Below are 18,280 nucleotides of genomic sequence, written 5' to 3' on the forward strand. Positions count from 1 at the left end.
GAACCAATGAATGGAAGACCTCTCTCTATTTCTCTGCTTCTCCCTCTAACTCTTCCTCTCAAATAAATCAGTATTTTTTACAAAAAGCAAGGGTCATTACACAATAAATGACGTGGTTATGCAAGTTAGAGGTTACTGGTTAGGGGCTGGCATTGTGGCATAACAGATAAACTGCGGACTGCAATGCTACATCCCTTTTGGGTGCTGGTTTAGGCCTCACTTTTGATCCAGATCCATTACTGGAGGCCTGGGAAAGGCAGAAGAAGATGGGCTAAGTACTTGGGCCCCACCCATCCATATGGGAGACTAACAAGAAGCTCCTGGCTTTGGCCTGGCCCAGTACTCGTAGTAAGGCCATCTAGGGAAGTGAACCAGCACATAGAAGATCTCCCTCCCTCTCTCTCTCTCTGTCTCTCTCTCTCTCTCTGTTTCTCTCACTTTCAGTGTAACTATATTTTCAAATACGCAAATCCTTAAAAACAAGTTCATGGTGAACTACTTTGAAATGATGGAAGAGCTAGTCAGCTTATTCATACTCTGAAAATAAACCCAGAGGAGAAGAAATACTACACAATATGAGATGCCGTTTAAACGTGGCAAGCCACTGTGCGGACTCATTAAACCTGCCTCCTTAACCACCCTCTTCACTCTTCTAGAATCTGTCAACCTCAAGGGCAGTATTTGCCCCTAGGCTTTGCAATAGCTGCTTCTCTGACTGCTGAGGTTCTTGGAACCTTGATGCTTATGTTTTCTCTAAGAAACATCTTTGAGTATAAACTGTTTTGTCAAAGAACGCTTGGGATTTACAAATACCAATGCCACCTGAGAAATGGATTAAGCTCCATTCCATTTGATCAAGAAAGGATATCAACGATGTGTTGCAAAATGCATCTCCCCAGCAAGTGGAGAGGCAGCCACCCCCTGGTGCCACACACAGCAGAGAAACTGGCAGAAGTGTCCAGCCTCCACATGCGAGGATGTAGCCTGGTCTGCTTGCTGTACAAAGCTTCAGTACAGAAACTCAGAAAGAAAACACAAAATTGCTACAAATTGCTCAGCTGAGGGAATTGGATGTTGTCCTTAGAAGAAAAGTAGGCTGAGACATGTAAACCATGTAAGTCAAAATGTATAGACTGACTTTTTTAGGTGAAGGGTACCTGCCTCTGAAAAGTACGCTGACATGCATGAGCCAATAAGATGCTTTAAAAGCTGCATGTGTGGTCCCCAAGTCAGCTCACTGCAGCTAAGGCTTACATAGGGTTCAGGTGATGCTGCTGTCTAGTCCATACAAGGAAACAACAGCAAGTGATGGCAGATCAACTAGGCTAGGGATATCCAGTGGGCTACTCAGGGGGATTTGAGCTGTCCCATGACACCCAATGTGCAGAGTAGTCCTACCTGAAGGGACAAATTAAGCAGAAGTCACAGCAGGATGAGCATTGTGGGAAACAGTGGGGGTGGGGCCTCGTGTCTGGGGGATGCAGTAGGAAGGGAATCAGGGATAAGGGGCCTGGAAGGTCACCAAGCAGCATAGATTTGGGACTTTACATCCTGGCTGGTCCTGATTCACAAAGTATCTCCTGGCCAAGTGCATGCACCCAGGAGCAGTGGGCAGCTCTTCCACATCTGCTGCTGAGTGTGGGGCCTGGGACACGGCCTGAGCAAGGGGTAAACTCTGCTGTCTGGACACTGATCATCTGGGGAGGGAGACCCAGGATTGTAACAGAAAGCATTAGACTCCTTCAAATGTGTTGTAGGTACTTTGCACATGCTATTCAAATCTAAGTGATTTTGGTGAAGTTCCCCAAGGAAGAGAAAAGTCTGTCACTGGGACTTCAGCTGGTGTGCACTAGATCTTAGCTGTGCTAACTATGAGAGTTCAAACCCTGCAGGCTGTGCCCTGAGCCCTCCTGCCCATTACCTGCCCTGTGTCTTATCCTTTCAGTTCCTTTCCACTCTCTGAGATAAGCATCACAGGCTACCAGGGATCCGCTTCACAAAGAAGAAGCCACATGACTGACACAAGACAGTGCCATCTGGTCATCAAAACAATTTACATGGGGAGAAGTTATGACATGGATGGACAGCAAGAGGGCAGATCTGTACAGAGACCACAGGGCAATTCCATTTCCCTGTCTGTGTGCCTCAGAGTCCGTCCTCCTGTTAGTGTATTACCTTTGATTTGTTTCTTACATTGGAGAATACTGGCACAGAGATGTTTCTTCTAAAGTTCTCTGAAGCTGTAACCCTAATCTGAAGAGAGCTCACCTAGGCTTCTGCAATGGCTCCACTGTCATAAGTAGTCCTGCTTTGCCCTCTCGTGGTTGTCTGGGGAAATGACAGGAATGCTTCGGGCTCCACAGTTCTGTTGATGAGAAGACATTCAAACTTAGACATCTACACAGGCTTATTCCAGGTTCAATTCCAAATCCTCTTAGATTAATTTCTCAGGAGTACCTCCTAGAAGACAATTAGTGTTTTGTCATTTTTACATATGAGTAAATAACTGTCTTTCCATCAGCAGTATTTCAGTGATTTTTTAAAATTTTTTTTAATTTATTTTTTAATTTTTATTTTTTTAACTTTTATTTAATGAATATAAATTTCCAAAGTACAGCTTATGTATTACAATGGCTTTTTTCTCCCCCCATAACTTCCCTCCTACCTGCAACCCCCCCTCCCGCTCCCTCTCCCCTTCCATTCACATCAAGATTCATTTTCAATTCTCTTTATATACAGAAGATCAATTTAGTATATATTAAGTAAAGATTTCAACAGTTTGCACCCACACTGAAACACAAAGTGAAAAATACTGTTTGAGTACTAGTTATAGCATTAAATCACAATGTACAGCACATTAAGGATAGAGATCCTACATGAGGAGTAAGTGCACAGTGACTCCTGCTGTTGATTTAACAAACTGACACTCTTGATTATGGCATCAGTAATCACCCTAGGCTCTTGTCATGAGTTGCCAAGGCTATGGAAGCCTTTTAAGTTCACCGACTTTGATCATATTTAGACAAGTTCATAGTCAAAGTGGAAGTTCTCTCATCCCTTCAGAAAAAGGTACCTCCTTCTTCGATGACCTGTTCTTTCTACTGGGATCTCAATCACAGAGATTTTTCATGTAGGTCAGTTATTTATTTATTTATTTTTGCCAGAGTGTCTTGGCTTTCCATGCCTGAAATACTCTCATGGACTTTTCAGCCAGATCCGAATGCCTTAAGGGCTGATTCTGAGGCCAGAGTGCTGATTAAGACATCCACCATTCTATGAGTGTGCTGTGTATCCCGCTTCCCATGATGGATCATTCTCTCCCTTTTTTATTCTATCAGCTAGTATTTTCAGACACTAGTCTTGTTTATGTGATCCCTTTGGCTCTTAGTCCTATCATTATGAACAATTGTGAACAGAAATTGATCACTTGGACTAGTGAGATGGCATTCATACATGCCACCTTGATGGGATTGAATTGGAATCCCCTGGTATGTTTCTAACTCTACCGTTTGGGGCAAGTCAGCTTGAGCATGTCCCAAATTGTACATCTCCTCCCTCTCTTATTCTCGCTCTTATATTTAACAGGGATCACTTTTCAGTTAAGTTTCAACACTTAAGAATAACTGTGTATTAATTACAGAATTCATCCAATAGTATTAAGTAGAACAACCAAAAAAAATACTACAAGGTATAAAGTATTGAGTTGTTCATCAACATTCAGGACAAGGGCTGATCAAGTCACCGTTTCTCAGTGCCCATTTCATTTTAACAGGTTTCCTTTTTGGTACTCAGTTAGTTGTCACTGATCAGGGAGAACATATGATATTTGTCCCTTTGGGATTGCCTTATTTCATTCAGCATGATGTGTTCCAGATTCTTCCATTTTGTTGCAAATGACAGGATTTCATTGTTTTTTACTGCTGTATAGTATTCTATAGAGTGCATGTCCCATAATTTCTTTATCCAGTCTACTGTTGATGGGCATTTAGGTTGATTCCAGGTCTTAGCTGTTGTGAACTGAGCTGCAATAAACATTAAGGTGCAGACTGCTTGTTTGTTTGCCAATTTAATTTCCTAAGGGCCGCCAGTGCCTTGGCTCAATAGGTTAATCCTTCACCTTGCGGTGCCAGCACACCGGGTTCTAGTCCCGGTCAGGGCATAAGATTCTGTCCCGGTTGCCCCTCTTCCAGGCCAGCTCTCTGCTATGGCCCGGGAGTGCAGTGGAAGATGGCCCAACTGCTTGGGCCCTGCACCCACATAGGAGACCAGGACAAGCACCTGGCTCCTGGCTTCGGATTAGTGTGATGCATTGACTGCAGCACGCCGGCCGTGGTGGCCATTGGAGGGTGAACCAACGGCAAAAAGGAAAACCTTTCTCTCTGTCTCTCTCTCTCTCACTATCCACTCTGCCTGTAAAAAAAAAATTCCTTTGGGTAAATTCCAAGGAGTGGGATGGCTGGGTTGAATGGTAGGGTTATATTCACATTTCTGAGGAATCTCCAGACTGACTTCCATAGTGGCTTCACCAGTGTGCATTCCCACCAACAGTGGGTTAGTGTCCCTTTTTCCCCACATCCTCGCCAGCATATGTTGTTGTTAGATTTCTGTATGTGAGCCTTTCTAACTGGGGTGAGGTGAAACCTCATTGTGCTTTGGATTTGCATTTCCCTGATTGCTAGTGACCTTGAACATTTTTTCATGTGCCTGTTGGCCATTTGGATTTCCTCTTTTGAAAAATGTCTATTGAAGTCCTTGGCCCAACTCTTAAGTGGGTTGCTTGTTTTGTTTTTGTGGAGTTTCTTGATCTCTTTGTAGATTCTGGTTATTAATCCTTTATCTGTTGCATAGTTTGCAAATATTTTTTCCAATTCTGTTGGTTGCCTCTTCACTTTCCTGTTTCTTTTGCAGTACAGAAACTTCTCAATTTGATGCAATCCCAATAGTTAATTTTGGCTTTGACAGCCTGTGCCTCCGGGGTCTTTTCCAAGAAGCCTTTGTGGGTACCAATATCTTGCAGGCTTTCTCCAATGTTCTCTAATAATTCGATGGTATCAGGTCGTAGATTTAGGTCTTTAATCCATGTTGAGTGCATTCATGCTTCTGCACGTGGAAATCCAGTTTTCCCAGCGCCATGTATTGAATAGACTGTCCTTGCTCCAGGAATTGGTTTTAGATCCTTGATCAAATACAAGTTGGCTGTAGATGTTCGGGTTGATTTCTGCTGTTTCTATGCTGTTCCATTGGTCTACCCATCTGTTTCTGTACCAGTACCATGCTGTTTTGATTACAACTGCCCTGTAGTATGTCCTGAAATCTGGTATTGTGATGCCTCTGGCTTTGTTTTTGTTGTACAAAATTGCTTTAGCTATTCAAGATCTCATGTGTCTCCATATGAATTTCAGCAGCATTTTTCCTAGATCTAAGCAGAATATCTTTGGTATCTTGATTGGTATCACATTGAATGTATAAATTGCTTTTGGGAGAATGGACATTTTGATGATATTGATTCTTCCAATCCATGAGCATGGAAGATTTTTCCATTTTTTTGTATCCTCTTCTATTTTTTTATGTTTTCCCAAAGATATTTTCTAGTATATGCTTTGAGCTTCCTATTATCTTTTACTGGTAGTTTTCTTCCTTTACCGTCTTTCATATTGATGTCCACGTTTCTGTGTGTAGCACATCTTTAAGCATTTTTTGCAGGGCTGGACAAGTGGCAACAAATTCTGTCAATTTCCATTTGCTGTGAAAGGTCTTTATTTCACCTGCATTCACAAATGAGAGCTTTGCAGGATATAATATTCTGGGCTTGCAGTTTTTCTCTCTTAATACCTGGGCTATATCTCACCATTCCCTCCTAGCTTGTAGGGTTTCTGATGAGAAGTCAGCTGTGAGTCTAATTGGAGATCCTCTGAGAGTAATCTGACGTTTCTCTCTTGCACATTTTAGGATCTTTTCTTTATGTTTCACTGCGGTGAGTTTAATTACAACGTGTCGTGGTGAGGATCTCTTTTGGTCATGTTTATTAGGGGTTCTATGAGCTTCCTGTACTAGGATGTCTCTGTCCTTCTCCAAACCCGGGAAATTATTTTTTTTTACTTTCTTTTTTTTTTTTTTTAGTAAATATAAATTTTCAAAGGACAGTTAATGGATTACAATGGCTTCCCCCCCCAATTTCCCTCCCACTCACACCCCTCCCATCCCCCGCTTCTTCTCCCATTCTATTCACATCAAGATTCATTTTCTAATTATCTTTATACACAGAAGATCAATTCAATATATATTAAGGAAAGACTTCATCAGTTTGCACCCACACAGAAACACAAAGTGTAAAATACTGTTTCAGTACTAGTTATAGCATTACTTCACATTGGACAACACACTAAGGACAGATCCCACATGAGAAGTAAGTACACAGTGACTGGTGTTGTTGACTTAACAGTTTGACACTCTTGTTTATGGTGTCAGTAATCTCCCTAGGCTCTAGTCACGAGTTGCCAAGGCTATAGAAGCCCTTTGAGTTCACCGACTTTGATCTTATTCAGACAGGGTCATAGTCAAAGTGGAAGTTCTCTCCTCCCTTCAGAGAAAGGTACCTCCTTCTTTGATGGCCCTGTTCTTTCCACTGAGATCACTCGCAGAGATCTTCCATTTAGGTCTTCTTTTTTTTTTAGTTGTCGCCAATCAGGGAGAACATATGATATTCGTCCCTTTGGGACTGGCTTAATTCACTCAGCATAATGTTTTCCAGATTCCTCCACCTTGTTGCAAATGACCAGATTTCGTTGTTTTTGACTGCTGTATAGTATTCTATAGAGTACATATTCTATAATTTCTTTATCCAGTCTACTGTTAATGGGCATTTGGATTGGTTCCAGGTCTTAGCTCTTGTGAATTGAGCTGCAATAAACATTAAGGTGCAGACAGCTTGTTTGTTGGCCAATTTCATTTCCTTTGGGTAAATTCCAAGGAGTGGTATGGCTGGGTTGAATGGTAGGGGTATATTCACGTTTCTGAGGAATCTCCAGACTGACTTCCATAGTGGCTTAACCAATTTGCATTCCCACCAACAGTGGGTTAGTGTCCCTTTTTGCCCACATCCTCTCCAGCATCTGTTGTTGGTAGACAAACCCGGGAAATTTTCTGCTAGTATCTCACTAAAAAGGACTTCTAATCCTTTCTCCCTCTCCATGCCTTCAGGAACTCCTAAAACCTGAATGTTGGGTTTTTTAATAGTATCCTGTAGATTCCCGACAATATTTTTTTGATTTCTAAATTCTTCTTCTTTTCTTCGGTTTGACTGTATACCATCCTGTTCTCTGTCTTCTATGTCCGATATTCTCTCTTCTGCTTCACTCATTCTGTTTTTAAGGCTCTCTAATGTGTTTGTCATTTGATCTATTGAATTCTTCATTTCATTATGATTTCTCTCCATTATCACAGTTTCATGTTCTAAGTTGCTTCATTTTATTTTGATTCCTCCTTAATACTTCATTTTCCCGAGAGAGATTTTCTATCCTGTCCAGTAAGGATTTCCGTACTTCAAGAATTTGTTCTTGAGAACTTCTTAATATTCTTATCAATTTTTTGATATCTGCTTCTTGCATTTCTTCTATCTCATCATCTTCATAATCTTGAATTTGGGTGTCTTGTTCATTTGGGGGCGTCATAGTGTCTTTCTTGTTATTGTTTCCTCGGTTTCTGCATTTGTTTGGCATTGTGGAGATATTCTTTGGTTTCTTCGCTGTAGTGGTTTTTCTCGATATACTATATCTCTAGATCAAGTGGACTGTCTGCTTTTGATGGATCCTTAGAGGCTGTGATGGGTGTGGCCAGAGAGCTCTGATTGGGTCTTCAGGGTTAAAGGTGTGCCAAAGGTGATTCACCCAGGTTGTTCTCTCTCTCGCTTGCTCTTTTTTTTTTTTTTTTTGACTCAGAAGGGAAGTAATTCCACACAGCTGAGTGGAATTGAGGGTACTCAATGTATGAAATCCGGCCCCTGTGGGTATTCATCTGCTGTACCCCAAGGATCACACAAAGGGTCTATGCAGCCTTCAGTGTGGTCTCAAATTTTTCTGCAGTCTCCCACCAAGTTGCCACGGTTACCAAGTTTGTGTACTCCATGAGTTTTGTCGCCCACTCTCAGATTTTCACAGTCTCAGTTCATTAGCTCCACACCTTCACTAGGTCCTAACCTCCTGTAATTTCTCCCCACCAGAGTCAGGTTTTTCTGCTTGGCTGATGGCAGGCGGTGCTTTACCTATGTCCAAAATGGCACCTGCTCTTTGTCTTTGTCTTGCTCAGCTTTGTAAGGTGAGTGGAGAGAGAGGCTCACGACCATGCCAGTTCCCCTTATTTACTCATTTTTTCCTCTCCTCCAGTCAGCCTGGTGAACTTTCCCCAGTGGGGCTTCAAGCCTTGTTCCCTCTATGCTCTTTCTGTTGTTTCCCCACCAATGTCTTGGGTTACTGAGATTTTTGTCTCACCTCCCCTTCCAGCACTGGTGCTCAGACTCTGCCACTGGGCTTCCACCGTGGGCGTCCTTGCTCTCCCCGTAGGTCCTCCATGTCACATACACTAGATCCAGAAGAGTTTCCACTGCAATTTTTTCCCGAGCCTTTCCCTGAGACTACAGCAACTCCACTTGTATTAAACTATTTTTTCCCAAACTATAAGTGCGCACCCTCAATATTCCGCCATCGTGGATCTGCCCCTATTTTTTTTTATATATTCATTTGACAGGTAGAGTATTAGACAGTGAGAGAGACAGCGAGCAAGGTCTTCCTCCCACTGGTTCACTCCCCAAGTGGCCGCCATGGCCAGCGCTGCGCCGATCCGAAGCCAGGAGCCAAGTGCTTCCTCCTGGTCTCCCATGTGGGTGCAGGGGCCCAAGGACTTGGGCCATCCTCCACTGCCTTTCTGGGCCACAGCAGAGAGCTGGACTGGGAGAGAAGCAACTGGGACTAGAACCCGGCACCCCTATGGGATGCTGGTGCCACAGGCAGAGGATTAACCAAGTGAGCCATGGCACCAGCCCCGTCAGTGATATTTCTTAGTATTTCCTTAAGTCAGGCCCTGCGTTGCCTGACAAAAGAGAAAACAGAGACAAAATTGCTCTCTTGCAGAACATGCAAGACCTGTGGAAGCAGTGTGTTGAGATTAAGTGGACTACATCACAGCTGCATATGCCCGATTAACGGGAACTGTAATTATTACATTATTATTTATTTATTTACATTATTTATTTATAAATATTTATTACATTATTATTATTACAATATTACCTTATTTTTATTATTTATTACAGCCTCAGGAAACAGGAAGGCAGCCTCCTCATGGAGAACAGTTCATTGCACCTCCAGGTCACATTCACTTGATGCAGTTTACATTTCACACCCTGCCTGACCTCCTTCTTTACTGAATGGTAATGAATGGAGGAACTCGGGTCATGAATGAGCACAGGCAACACAGCTGCCCCTCAACCTGCGCAGCCGCCACACTGCTGGGTGGCCCTAGTGTGCTCTTACATGGCCAAAAATCAGGAGGGAGGCAGGTTATTTGCTAAGGGACCAAGACCTGGCTCTTCCATCTCCCTAGGAAGTTTATCATGGGAGTAATGGAAGAAGCATCACTCAGCACAGTGACAATGACAAAGTCTACTTGGCTTTTCCTGTGGGACACTCCCACTGGGACTCAAACTTTATTCCCAGAGAACTTCAATAGGTTTATAATCTTTGGTTAATAAACAGTGAAACCGAAATCTATCCATATTTTTAGAAATTGTTGAGAGAAATTTTTTTTGCAGCAAACTGGAACAAGGTTCTTAAACATCTAAATGTTTTTCTTAAAATATGACTCAGTAAAAAAATTGTGAAACTTTGTACACATTTATTGTCCTTTTACTGAAAACGTTTCATTAAGATCATTTGTGTCTTCAATGAGGAATGAGAACTCTGGACCATACACTAATTTCATGTCTGCAGATGCTTTGAATATATCCTAAAGACATCAATACTTTTGTACTGTCTATTGTGCTGGCTCAGACAGTATTTATCAAAATTATTTTTAAAATAGTTTCTTCCTAACAACTCCTTTCAGTGATAAATTGTACCATGTTCTGTTGTCACCCCTGCCAGCTTATTGGTGTCGATTTATTTTAATCATAAATTCCAGCATGGGTTCCCAGTGTCCATAGGGGAAAAATCGTAGAGCCAAACACTCTGCCTATTACCTGAGATTCTGTTTGGACCCACGGGAGGCACAGCTGTCTGTACCTGGTGCACAACCCTGCACCTGCACCAGGCCGTGCAGGGTACAGATGAGGATTTCCTAAGAGCCCCTGACAGGATACAGGAAAGGGAGAGAATACAGTGGCTTCTGTCATTCTGCTTGGGAAAGGAGAGCTCTGTTCCCACTGAGGTGTCCTGCTTAGACTCCCTCCCTTCTCCAGAAAAGAGCAAACACCAAAAACCAGAGGAAGTGGTAGGTAACTCAGCATCCAGACACCCCCACAGAAGCTCATCCCTCCTCTTCAGCTTGGAGTTCAGAGTCTGGGAACAGCCCTATATGCACCCACAATATCTGTGGCACAGGATAGAGCTAGGGTGCTCTTTCTCCTACAGGGTGCTGTGGAGGAGGGCTCAGGATGGCTACCTTTCAGAGGATGGGCATGAGGACAGAAGGAAGGACAAAGGGTTTGCACAGCTGTGTAGGCTCCATTTGCACTCCCTTTGTAAATCCTATACAGTCCTTCTATTCACATCTACTGAGCTCGGGCTCTGGTCACCTTGACCTTCAAGAGACATGAGAATGACATCCTATCAGTCTCATGAATCGCTTGCCAGTCAGACTGATTCTCTGATCCTGAGGCTGTGCAAAATGTAGGCAAAGTAAATCCCAACAAAAGCACCACATTACCTTGAACCAGCCTGTGACCTTGGACCAGTCACCTCCTTTCTCTGACACAGAATTCTGTCAGCAGACAAAAGGGCGTGGGTGACTTGTATGAATCTGAGGCACCAGCATGTCACCTTGCTCTCTTCTGGGTCCACCTGCAGTTGTCACAACACCTCAGTTTCTCCCTGCGGGAGTAATGCATGGCCGCAGTCCATGTGGCTAACTATTGCTCAACGACAACTGTCTGCGGCAGAGAGGGCTTCATGGGATGCACCTGGAGGAATCTTGGTGCCCAGCACCAAGACTCTGCACTGTGGAGGAGGTCCCTGCTTTCCAGGGCAAAGACAGACCCTGTGTGCATGTTGGTCCATGTTCACCAGCCCAGCTCCACCCAGGTCCTCCAAGGGGAGGTCCTCCCTGTGCCCCAAAATTTCCAACATTCCCCCTTCAGCTGTGGTGAGCTTTGAGCACTCACCTTGTTTCCAGCAAAGTCAGTCCTGGGGTCCAACTGAGAAAGACCATCCTGGCTCCTGCCCTCCAGAAGCTCATAGTCTGCAAGGAGAGGGAGACAAAATCTTCAAAATAAAAATAGCAGGAATCAAAGAGCAAGTGCTGTAACATACTCAGTGAAGGTTCTGCAAGAGTGCTGAGCCACTTCATGGGAGATCTGAAAGGTCTACACTTAGGGACAGTTATGCTGGGGCAGACGAGAAGAGGAGCCCGCTCTGCACAACACTGACAGCAGTGTGCTGGGGAGGCTCCACTGTGTAGATTCCAGTGCAGAAGTGAGTTTGTCCAGAGAGGAGGTTAGGAAGGTGGCCAGTGGGACTGAGAGCTTGGACGGGGAGGAGGAGAGGATGGAGTAGAGCCAAACCTGACTCTGGAGCAGGTGCACTGCCCTCAGAAACCATGAACTCAACTGTGTTCATTTACGACAACTGTGATGATCTCATGCTTTCACTGCCCCACAAGTCCAGTGATACTCACCTCAAGGCTTCTGCCACAGAGGCTCTCAGGAGTAGGGGCTGTGGCCTCAACAGAAGCTCAAATAGGGAAGGATTTAGGGGGACTGGCAGGATTTAGTGTGGACTGAGCACAGAGTTCCCCACTCTGCTTCCTTGCGAGGATTGAGACACACAGCTTACCCAAAGGCAGCAGATATCCTAGTGACCCATCTCTAATGACAGGAGACTAACAGATGGTGGGCAGAAAGACGGAGGAGGAGGAGGATAAAGGAGAGGAGGGGAAAGACAAAGAGGAGGGGAGGAGAGAGAAGGAATGAACTGAGAAGAAAAAGGCTTTACTCTCAGTCCTTTCACATCTAAATCTCGCAGATGACATTTCGTCCTATCGACTAGAAGAGAGTCCCTAGTCGAGTACACACTTCAAGACAGGGGACTACATGGGAAATTGCACCTGGATGTGAAGGTAGCTGGGAGCAGCTAGAAGTCTGCCCACCATGCCAGAGTTTTGGTGGCCTGGGTTGAGCCATCAATTTCACTGCATGCATCCCAAATACAAAACTGGTTTGAATCCTGATTAGCTGCCTCTGATTCAGCTTCCTGCTCATGTGCCTAGGAAGGCAGCAGAAGGTGGTCCAAGTGCTTGGATCCCTGCCAACCACATGGGAGTCCCAGATGAGGGCCCTGGCTCCTGCCTTCAGCCTGATTTGATCAATTTCAAGCCACTCATGATACAGACAAACGATGCAAAGGAAGAAGGTGGATAATGCCAAGCTCACATAACAGGAATCAGATCTGCTTTTCAGTTCTACAAGATATTTTGAAATCATCAGACAACAAGGGGATTGGTGAATCATGTGCACTCCCCACGAATGAGTCAAAGACCCTGTATCCCATGTGATCTGACACCCTCTTCTGTATTTAGCTCTACTTTTTGCATTAGATACATAGGACACCAGCCATAGGCTCACTCAGTATTGTCACTTGTATACCTGATGACACCCCTAGAGTAGATTCTAGAATGATCCTACAATGCTGCTGCTGAGACTGGGGGTGTCCCAAGGGGCACAGTAACCAATTCAGGGTTCCACCCTGGTCAAAGTCAGGAAATCTGGAAATAAGGTTCCATGTGTCTGCCACTGTGGTAGCAGCCAGGAAGTCCATAGGTCCTGCTCAAAGGGGGCACTGGTGTCACTGTGTAGAGAAACAGAGACAGAATGGGACAGCAGGGTGGGAATACATTCAATCCCAGCGTGGTTTGGGGACTTCAGATGGGAGAAGAGGGGTGAGATAAGGAAGCCCCAACTGTTACCGCGCCACTTAGCAACAGGTCACAACAGATCCTGTAACCCTGGTAACCAGGCACGAACATTCTAGAGAGAGGCCCCTGCGCAGCTCATTTAGCGAGAGACGCTTGACAGAACAAGATGTTCTCTTGTTGTGTTCCCACTTCTCGAGGCCGTGGCCCGAGAAACCCGCGTGATGAGGGGTTGTGGCAGCGATTCCAACGTTGGTTCTCGCCTCACCCCCACCACACCCAGCCTTGTAGCACACGGCAACCACAGGTAACTCAGGACCACCCAGGATAAAGCTGTTCAGGCCAAGACTTCATGGCGAAAGCACCTGGGCTGCCCCAAAACACCTTTATTGGGGAGGGGGAAATAGTATGTGAGGGGAGGGCCTATCATGTGGTAGGTGGTGGTCAGGCTGGGAGGCCTTAACCTGGTGGTGCTGTCTTCTTCACAACTCAGGTCATGGCTGGCAGAGCGGAAAGAAATCCTCTGGGCACTCATAGCTGCCTAGATGTTATTTCACATCCCGCATGCCAGCACATCCCATCCTCTAGGGGGTTTTCTGTGATGCAAGGTCCATGTGGTCAGGAGAAGAGGAGGTCCCGAGGGGCAGAAACAGAGGGAAAGGGACCAGGCAGGGCCCTGATGCTTGCTCTGCACCTGCCGGGCACTGTCTTTCCAGAGCTCCAAGCACAACAGAGGTCAGAAGTTGCTGAACAAGGTCCTGTACTCCATCTCCCGCATGGAGAGACAGGAGGCCAACAGAGGCCGCTGTTGGCCCAGGGTGAGTAGGAGTGCAGAGGGGGTTCCACATCCTGGCCCCGATGCCACCTGCTTCTTGAGGGTCTTAGATGGGTGTTCGGTGGGGTAGGCAGAGCGCCATCAGTGTGATGCAGGACAAGAATCAGTGATGGCTTTGGCATTGGTTTGAATTCCAGCTCCTACATTTCTGGTGGCTCCTGGAGCTTGCACTGACTGTGTGTCCCTCCTTTCTCCTAACCTAGGTGAAAAAGCCATCTAAACTGATCGAGTATGATGCCCACGTTGGGTGGAGGGCCCAGGAAGACACGTTGCAGAAGCTGGTGGACCGCCTGGTGCCTGCCTTCCTTGGCTTTGAGCCCTTATATGTTCCCACCTTCCTGAGAACCTACAGAGCTTTTGCCACCACTGGGCAGGTGCTGAACGCACTGTTAGGAAGGTCAGTCTCCCAAATCTGCAGGCCACCTCAACCTGTGAGTCTTGGCAAGGTCACCCCACCTTCTCCTTATTTTCCCCTCCCTGAAAGGAAGTTCTTGCTTTAGCATTTTATGATTCTCTGAAATTGAGCTGAATGGTTCAATAATTTTTTTTACATATTCCTTTGAGAGAGGGACAAGGAGTAAAAATTCTTCCATCTGCTGTTCCTCTATAGAATTTCCCTGAAGAGATGAGCTAAGAGAGACTGTAGTCAAAAACCAAGAATTCAATACAGACCTCCTACATGGGTGATAGGGACCCCAGGATTGAGTCATATCCTGTCCCCATGGTGCACATTCACAGTGCACTAGATTGAAATTGGAATGAGGACTCCAACCCAGCAGCTTGGATATGGGAAGGGAGTATTTCTAGGGACATACCACTGCATCAAATGTCCATGCAAAGTTAAACTGTTTCCTTATTTGTTGAGCTGGGTCCAGATTCCATCCAGGTGTTTTTGGGTTGAACCAGACCAAGGATATGTGATGAGAGCCAGAGGAGTGCAGACCTTCAGCTTCCTTTGAAACAAGCTGGTTGGAGTTTCCTCCTGCCATGGTGGACATGAAGTCACACGATCAGCAGGACCTTTCTAGGCAGTGACCTTGATCCAAAGCCCAGGACACGCGCCAGTCCCTGTTGGACTTCCCTTCTTGGTAGACCCAGACACGCTCACTGACAGGGGGTGCCAACCATGGGGCCGATGTGATACCGTCCTTGCCTCCTCTAGGTTCCCATGGTTCTCTCCTACTGCTGAAGGTGTACTCCAGGACGCAGTCAAACAGTGAGTGGGTGTGGTGGAAGTGGAGGGACCCAGTTTTTAACAACATTGTGCTGGAAGTGTGGGGACTGTGCGTTGCATGCAACTAGAAGGAGCCTTGGATCTGAACCTCCTGTGATGTTCTTGCAGAGATGAGGTCTGTGTGGTGCCCTGTACAAATGAACCAACCAGAGAGCTGGGACTGGGCCACAGGCACTGTGGGGCAGAGAGGGGTAGTGGGAGGACAAGATAAAGCCCTGAGGGAATCCAGCACCACCACCTCTCATCCAAACCTGCTTTCACCATCAGTCCAAACTGGGACCCAGAGTCGGAGTGGGGGCATCCTGCTCACAAATATGGCTGCAGTCCCACAGTGAGGCATGATGGGTGCTCAGAGGTTGCAGCCAGTGCCCAGGGGTCAGGCACCTCAGGAGATGAGCAGCACTGGGAAGAGCAGACCCATTCACTGTGCTGTCAGCACTACCACTTGAGGATAGTAGCACAGGCCTCAGAAGCCTGGGACAGAGGTTGCACTCCTTGCTTCCTCCTGCTTCAGTTACTTAGGTAGCACCTACTGAGTGCCAGAGAGTGAGTGAACCAAGCAGACAACATCCCACTCCGTATTTGTGGTGCTGGCATTCTAGGGAGGACAAGACACAGACAATAGTGTGCATCAGTGTGTTTCACTGTAAAGGGATATGTGGTGACACCATGGTCAAGGGCTCCCTCTCATAGGGCCATTTGTCAGTCCCCCTTCAGGGACCAGGGCTCTATCCTCCCTGTTTTCCAGTGGCATGAGCTGGGTCAGAGCTATGGGAGGCACTGAAGCCCCATCTGTATCTTGGGAAAATGGTGCAGCCTGAAGGGCCAGGCCTCTCACTGGACTGCCCACCTGCCTCCCCCAGTGCTATCTCGACCATCCTGGCCACCTGGCTGGAGCAATACCCGCAAGATTTTGATCATCCCCCACAGTACACCAGTCTGCACGTGCTGCTGGACTATGCACAGCTCATCCTGCGTGACTCAGAGCTGGGGCACCGTGTGCAACTCCTCCTGGGACGATTGCAGCACCCGGAGCCCACTGAGGCAGAACTAGAGGGTGAGCAGGACGGGGATGAGTGCATGTGAGTGCACGGGGAGGTGAAGAGTTTAGGTCACACTCAGAAAAGCTTCCAGAACCAGGGGTGGGGCTAGGAGCAACAAGGGATCCTGATGACTAAAATGGAGGCCCAACTTCCTGAAAGTCATTCAGGAAGCAGAATTTGCGTCAAAGGTTTCCCTGAGAGTCAGAGACAAGGTTTTGTCTCTGGAAGGCACATGAAAAGTCAGGCCTGCTGCTGATATGTTCTCCTCTTGTGATTCCAGGGCCAGCGGAAGCTCCAATTCCACAACAAGAGCTTGTGCCACCTCCATCTCTGTTGCCAGATGGAGCCCCACAGCCAGAACAGGCTCGCATACCAGCTCTGGAAACCTCCAGGGAGCTCACACCAGACCCCACCGTGGCACTAGCTCCAGAGTGCCAGGGAGCTCCAGCAGCTCCTCCTGTAGAGCCAGTGAATGCCGCAGAATCAGATCCAGACCCCACCGCAGTCTCGGATCTACTGCAACCTTCTAGGCAGGAAATGCCTGTTGCCGAGTCCCAAGACCTTGAGCTCTTTGCAGCTCCACAGCTGGCACCTGTCCCTGGGCCAGCGCTCACAGCCCCCTCCCTTACTACACAATATGTAGTAATGTTCATCTTTCTCCTTTACCTCCGCATAAGAAATTACTATTCTGTATACTATAAAATTCGCTTTTAATAAAATATACTATTAACTTTTTAAGGTATTCCATAGTAACCACTTTAATTAATGCTGTGTGTCCATCACCACTGTGTCACTCTGGAACCTTTCATCCATCTGTACTCCCCAAGTCATTGCCCCCAACCGTCCAGACCTAATCCCTGGCAATCTCTTCACTCTCTGTCTTCAGGCCTGTACCTACAAAGGATGTCACATATGCATGCACTAACATAGCAACTGGCTTCTTCTTTCTTGACACTTAGCGTGAAATGTGCTTCTGACATCTTATTTTATCATAATTTTTTTTAGTTATTTGAAAGGCAGAGATCAGAGAGGGGGAGAGAGAAAGATGGATAGAGAGAGACATGTGGAGGGTGGGAGAGAGAGAGAAAGAGGTCCTCCGTCCTCTCACTCACACCAAAATGGCACAATGGCCGGGGCTGGGCCAGGCAAAGCCAGGAGCCAGGAGCTTATTCCAGGTCTAGCACGTGGGTGAAGGGGCCCATACACTTGGGCCATACTCCACTGCTTTCCTTGGAGTATTAGCATGGAGCTGGATCAGAAATGGAGCGGTAGGAACTCAAATCAAAGCCCAAATGGAATGCTGCCGGTTAAGGTAGCAGCTTAACCTGTAGTGTCACAGTGGCCAAATTTCTTTGTTTTAACCAAAATTATTTAAAAATAAAATCCCAGAGATATCCAAGTTTATATGTTAAAAATCAATCATCAACAGTAAATATATTCATAAACTCCAAGGAACAGGAAACCTCACTGCCTCTGTGTGGAGGGGATGTATTAATTATGTTCCAGCTGTGCTAGGGCATCCTTGCTCCTGTTGAGGTGATTGGGCTGGGTCAACCTGTGCCCACATGGACAGTGCCATGGGAAAAACAAGTTCCTGGTCAGTCCGCAGTGAGGATCTTATCTAGCAACAGGTACATAAGCAAACATGCATCCAAAAACATATACATGTCTGCATTTAGATCAATTTATATGAGAGAGAGATTGAGACAGAGATAAATGATGAGACAGACCGAATCTGAGAGATGCGACCAAACCACTAAGAGTGATCTGCTCGGGTACGTGGAACTTTCAAAATCTTTACTATCACCTTGATTCATTATCTCAATGTTTTCGAAAAGAAGTGCATTTTGTGGTATTACAAGGAACAATGTGTTGTATTAGCAAGTGTCCGCAATATTCACGATTTATGAAATTCAAGCTCTCAGCTCGTCTGAACTTTCAGCATTTTTGACAAAGACAAGAACTATTTCATCACTAAAGCAAGCAGACCAGTTTGACAGCAAAACAAAATAAAGGATGATGTGGTCCTTTCACTCACAAGTGTTGTCCACT

General features: G+C 45.9%; 1 protein-coding gene and 1 non-coding gene across 2 annotated transcripts in view; one reads left to right on the plus strand and one right to left on the minus strand.

The window, feature by feature from the left end:
* Positions 1-18,280, minus strand: part of LOC103351033 (formin-2) — a 134,321-nt gene that overhangs the window by 33,314 nt on the left and 82,727 nt on the right. Inside the window, exons 8-10 of the transcript XR_011381527.1 lie at positions 11,372-11,448; positions 10,918-11,051; positions 2,269-2,365 (exon numbers count right to left, since the gene is read on the minus strand). This is a non-coding gene — a transcript (formin-2). The remainder of the gene's footprint in view (positions 1-2,268; positions 2,366-10,917; positions 11,052-11,371; positions 11,449-18,280) is intronic.
* On the plus strand, positions 12,938-17,218 carry LOC103350921 (ral guanine nucleotide dissociation stimulator). Its single transcript, XM_070055566.1, has 6 exons — positions 12,938-13,423; positions 13,833-13,934; positions 14,155-14,348; positions 15,114-15,167; positions 16,049-16,242; positions 16,509-17,218. Exons 1-6 carry the CDS (start codon positions 13,286-13,288, stop codon positions 16,940-16,942), a joined length of 1,116 nt encoding a protein of 371 aa, XP_069911667.1. The 5' UTR covers positions 12,938-13,285; the 3' UTR covers positions 16,943-17,218.

The sequence above is a fragment of the Oryctolagus cuniculus genome, chromosome 13 (genome assembly GCF_964237555.1).
Source record: "Oryctolagus cuniculus chromosome 13, mOryCun1.1, whole genome shotgun sequence".
Taxonomy (NCBI): Eukaryota; Metazoa; Chordata; class Mammalia; order Lagomorpha; family Leporidae; genus Oryctolagus; species Oryctolagus cuniculus.

Coding starts and splice junctions, on each gene's coding strand:
- LOC103350921 (XM_070055566.1), top strand. CDS start 13,286: ATGTTCTCTTGTTGTGTTCCCACTTCTCGAGGCCGTGGCCCGAGAAAC. Junction 13,935..14,154: donor GAGGCCGCTGTTGGCCCAGG/GTGAGTAGGAGT, acceptor CTCCTAACCTAG/GTGAAAAAGCCATCTAAACT. Junction 16,243..16,508: donor CACTGAGGCAGAACTAGAGG/GTGAGCAGGACG, acceptor TTGTGATTCCAG/GGCCAGCGGAAGCTCCAATT.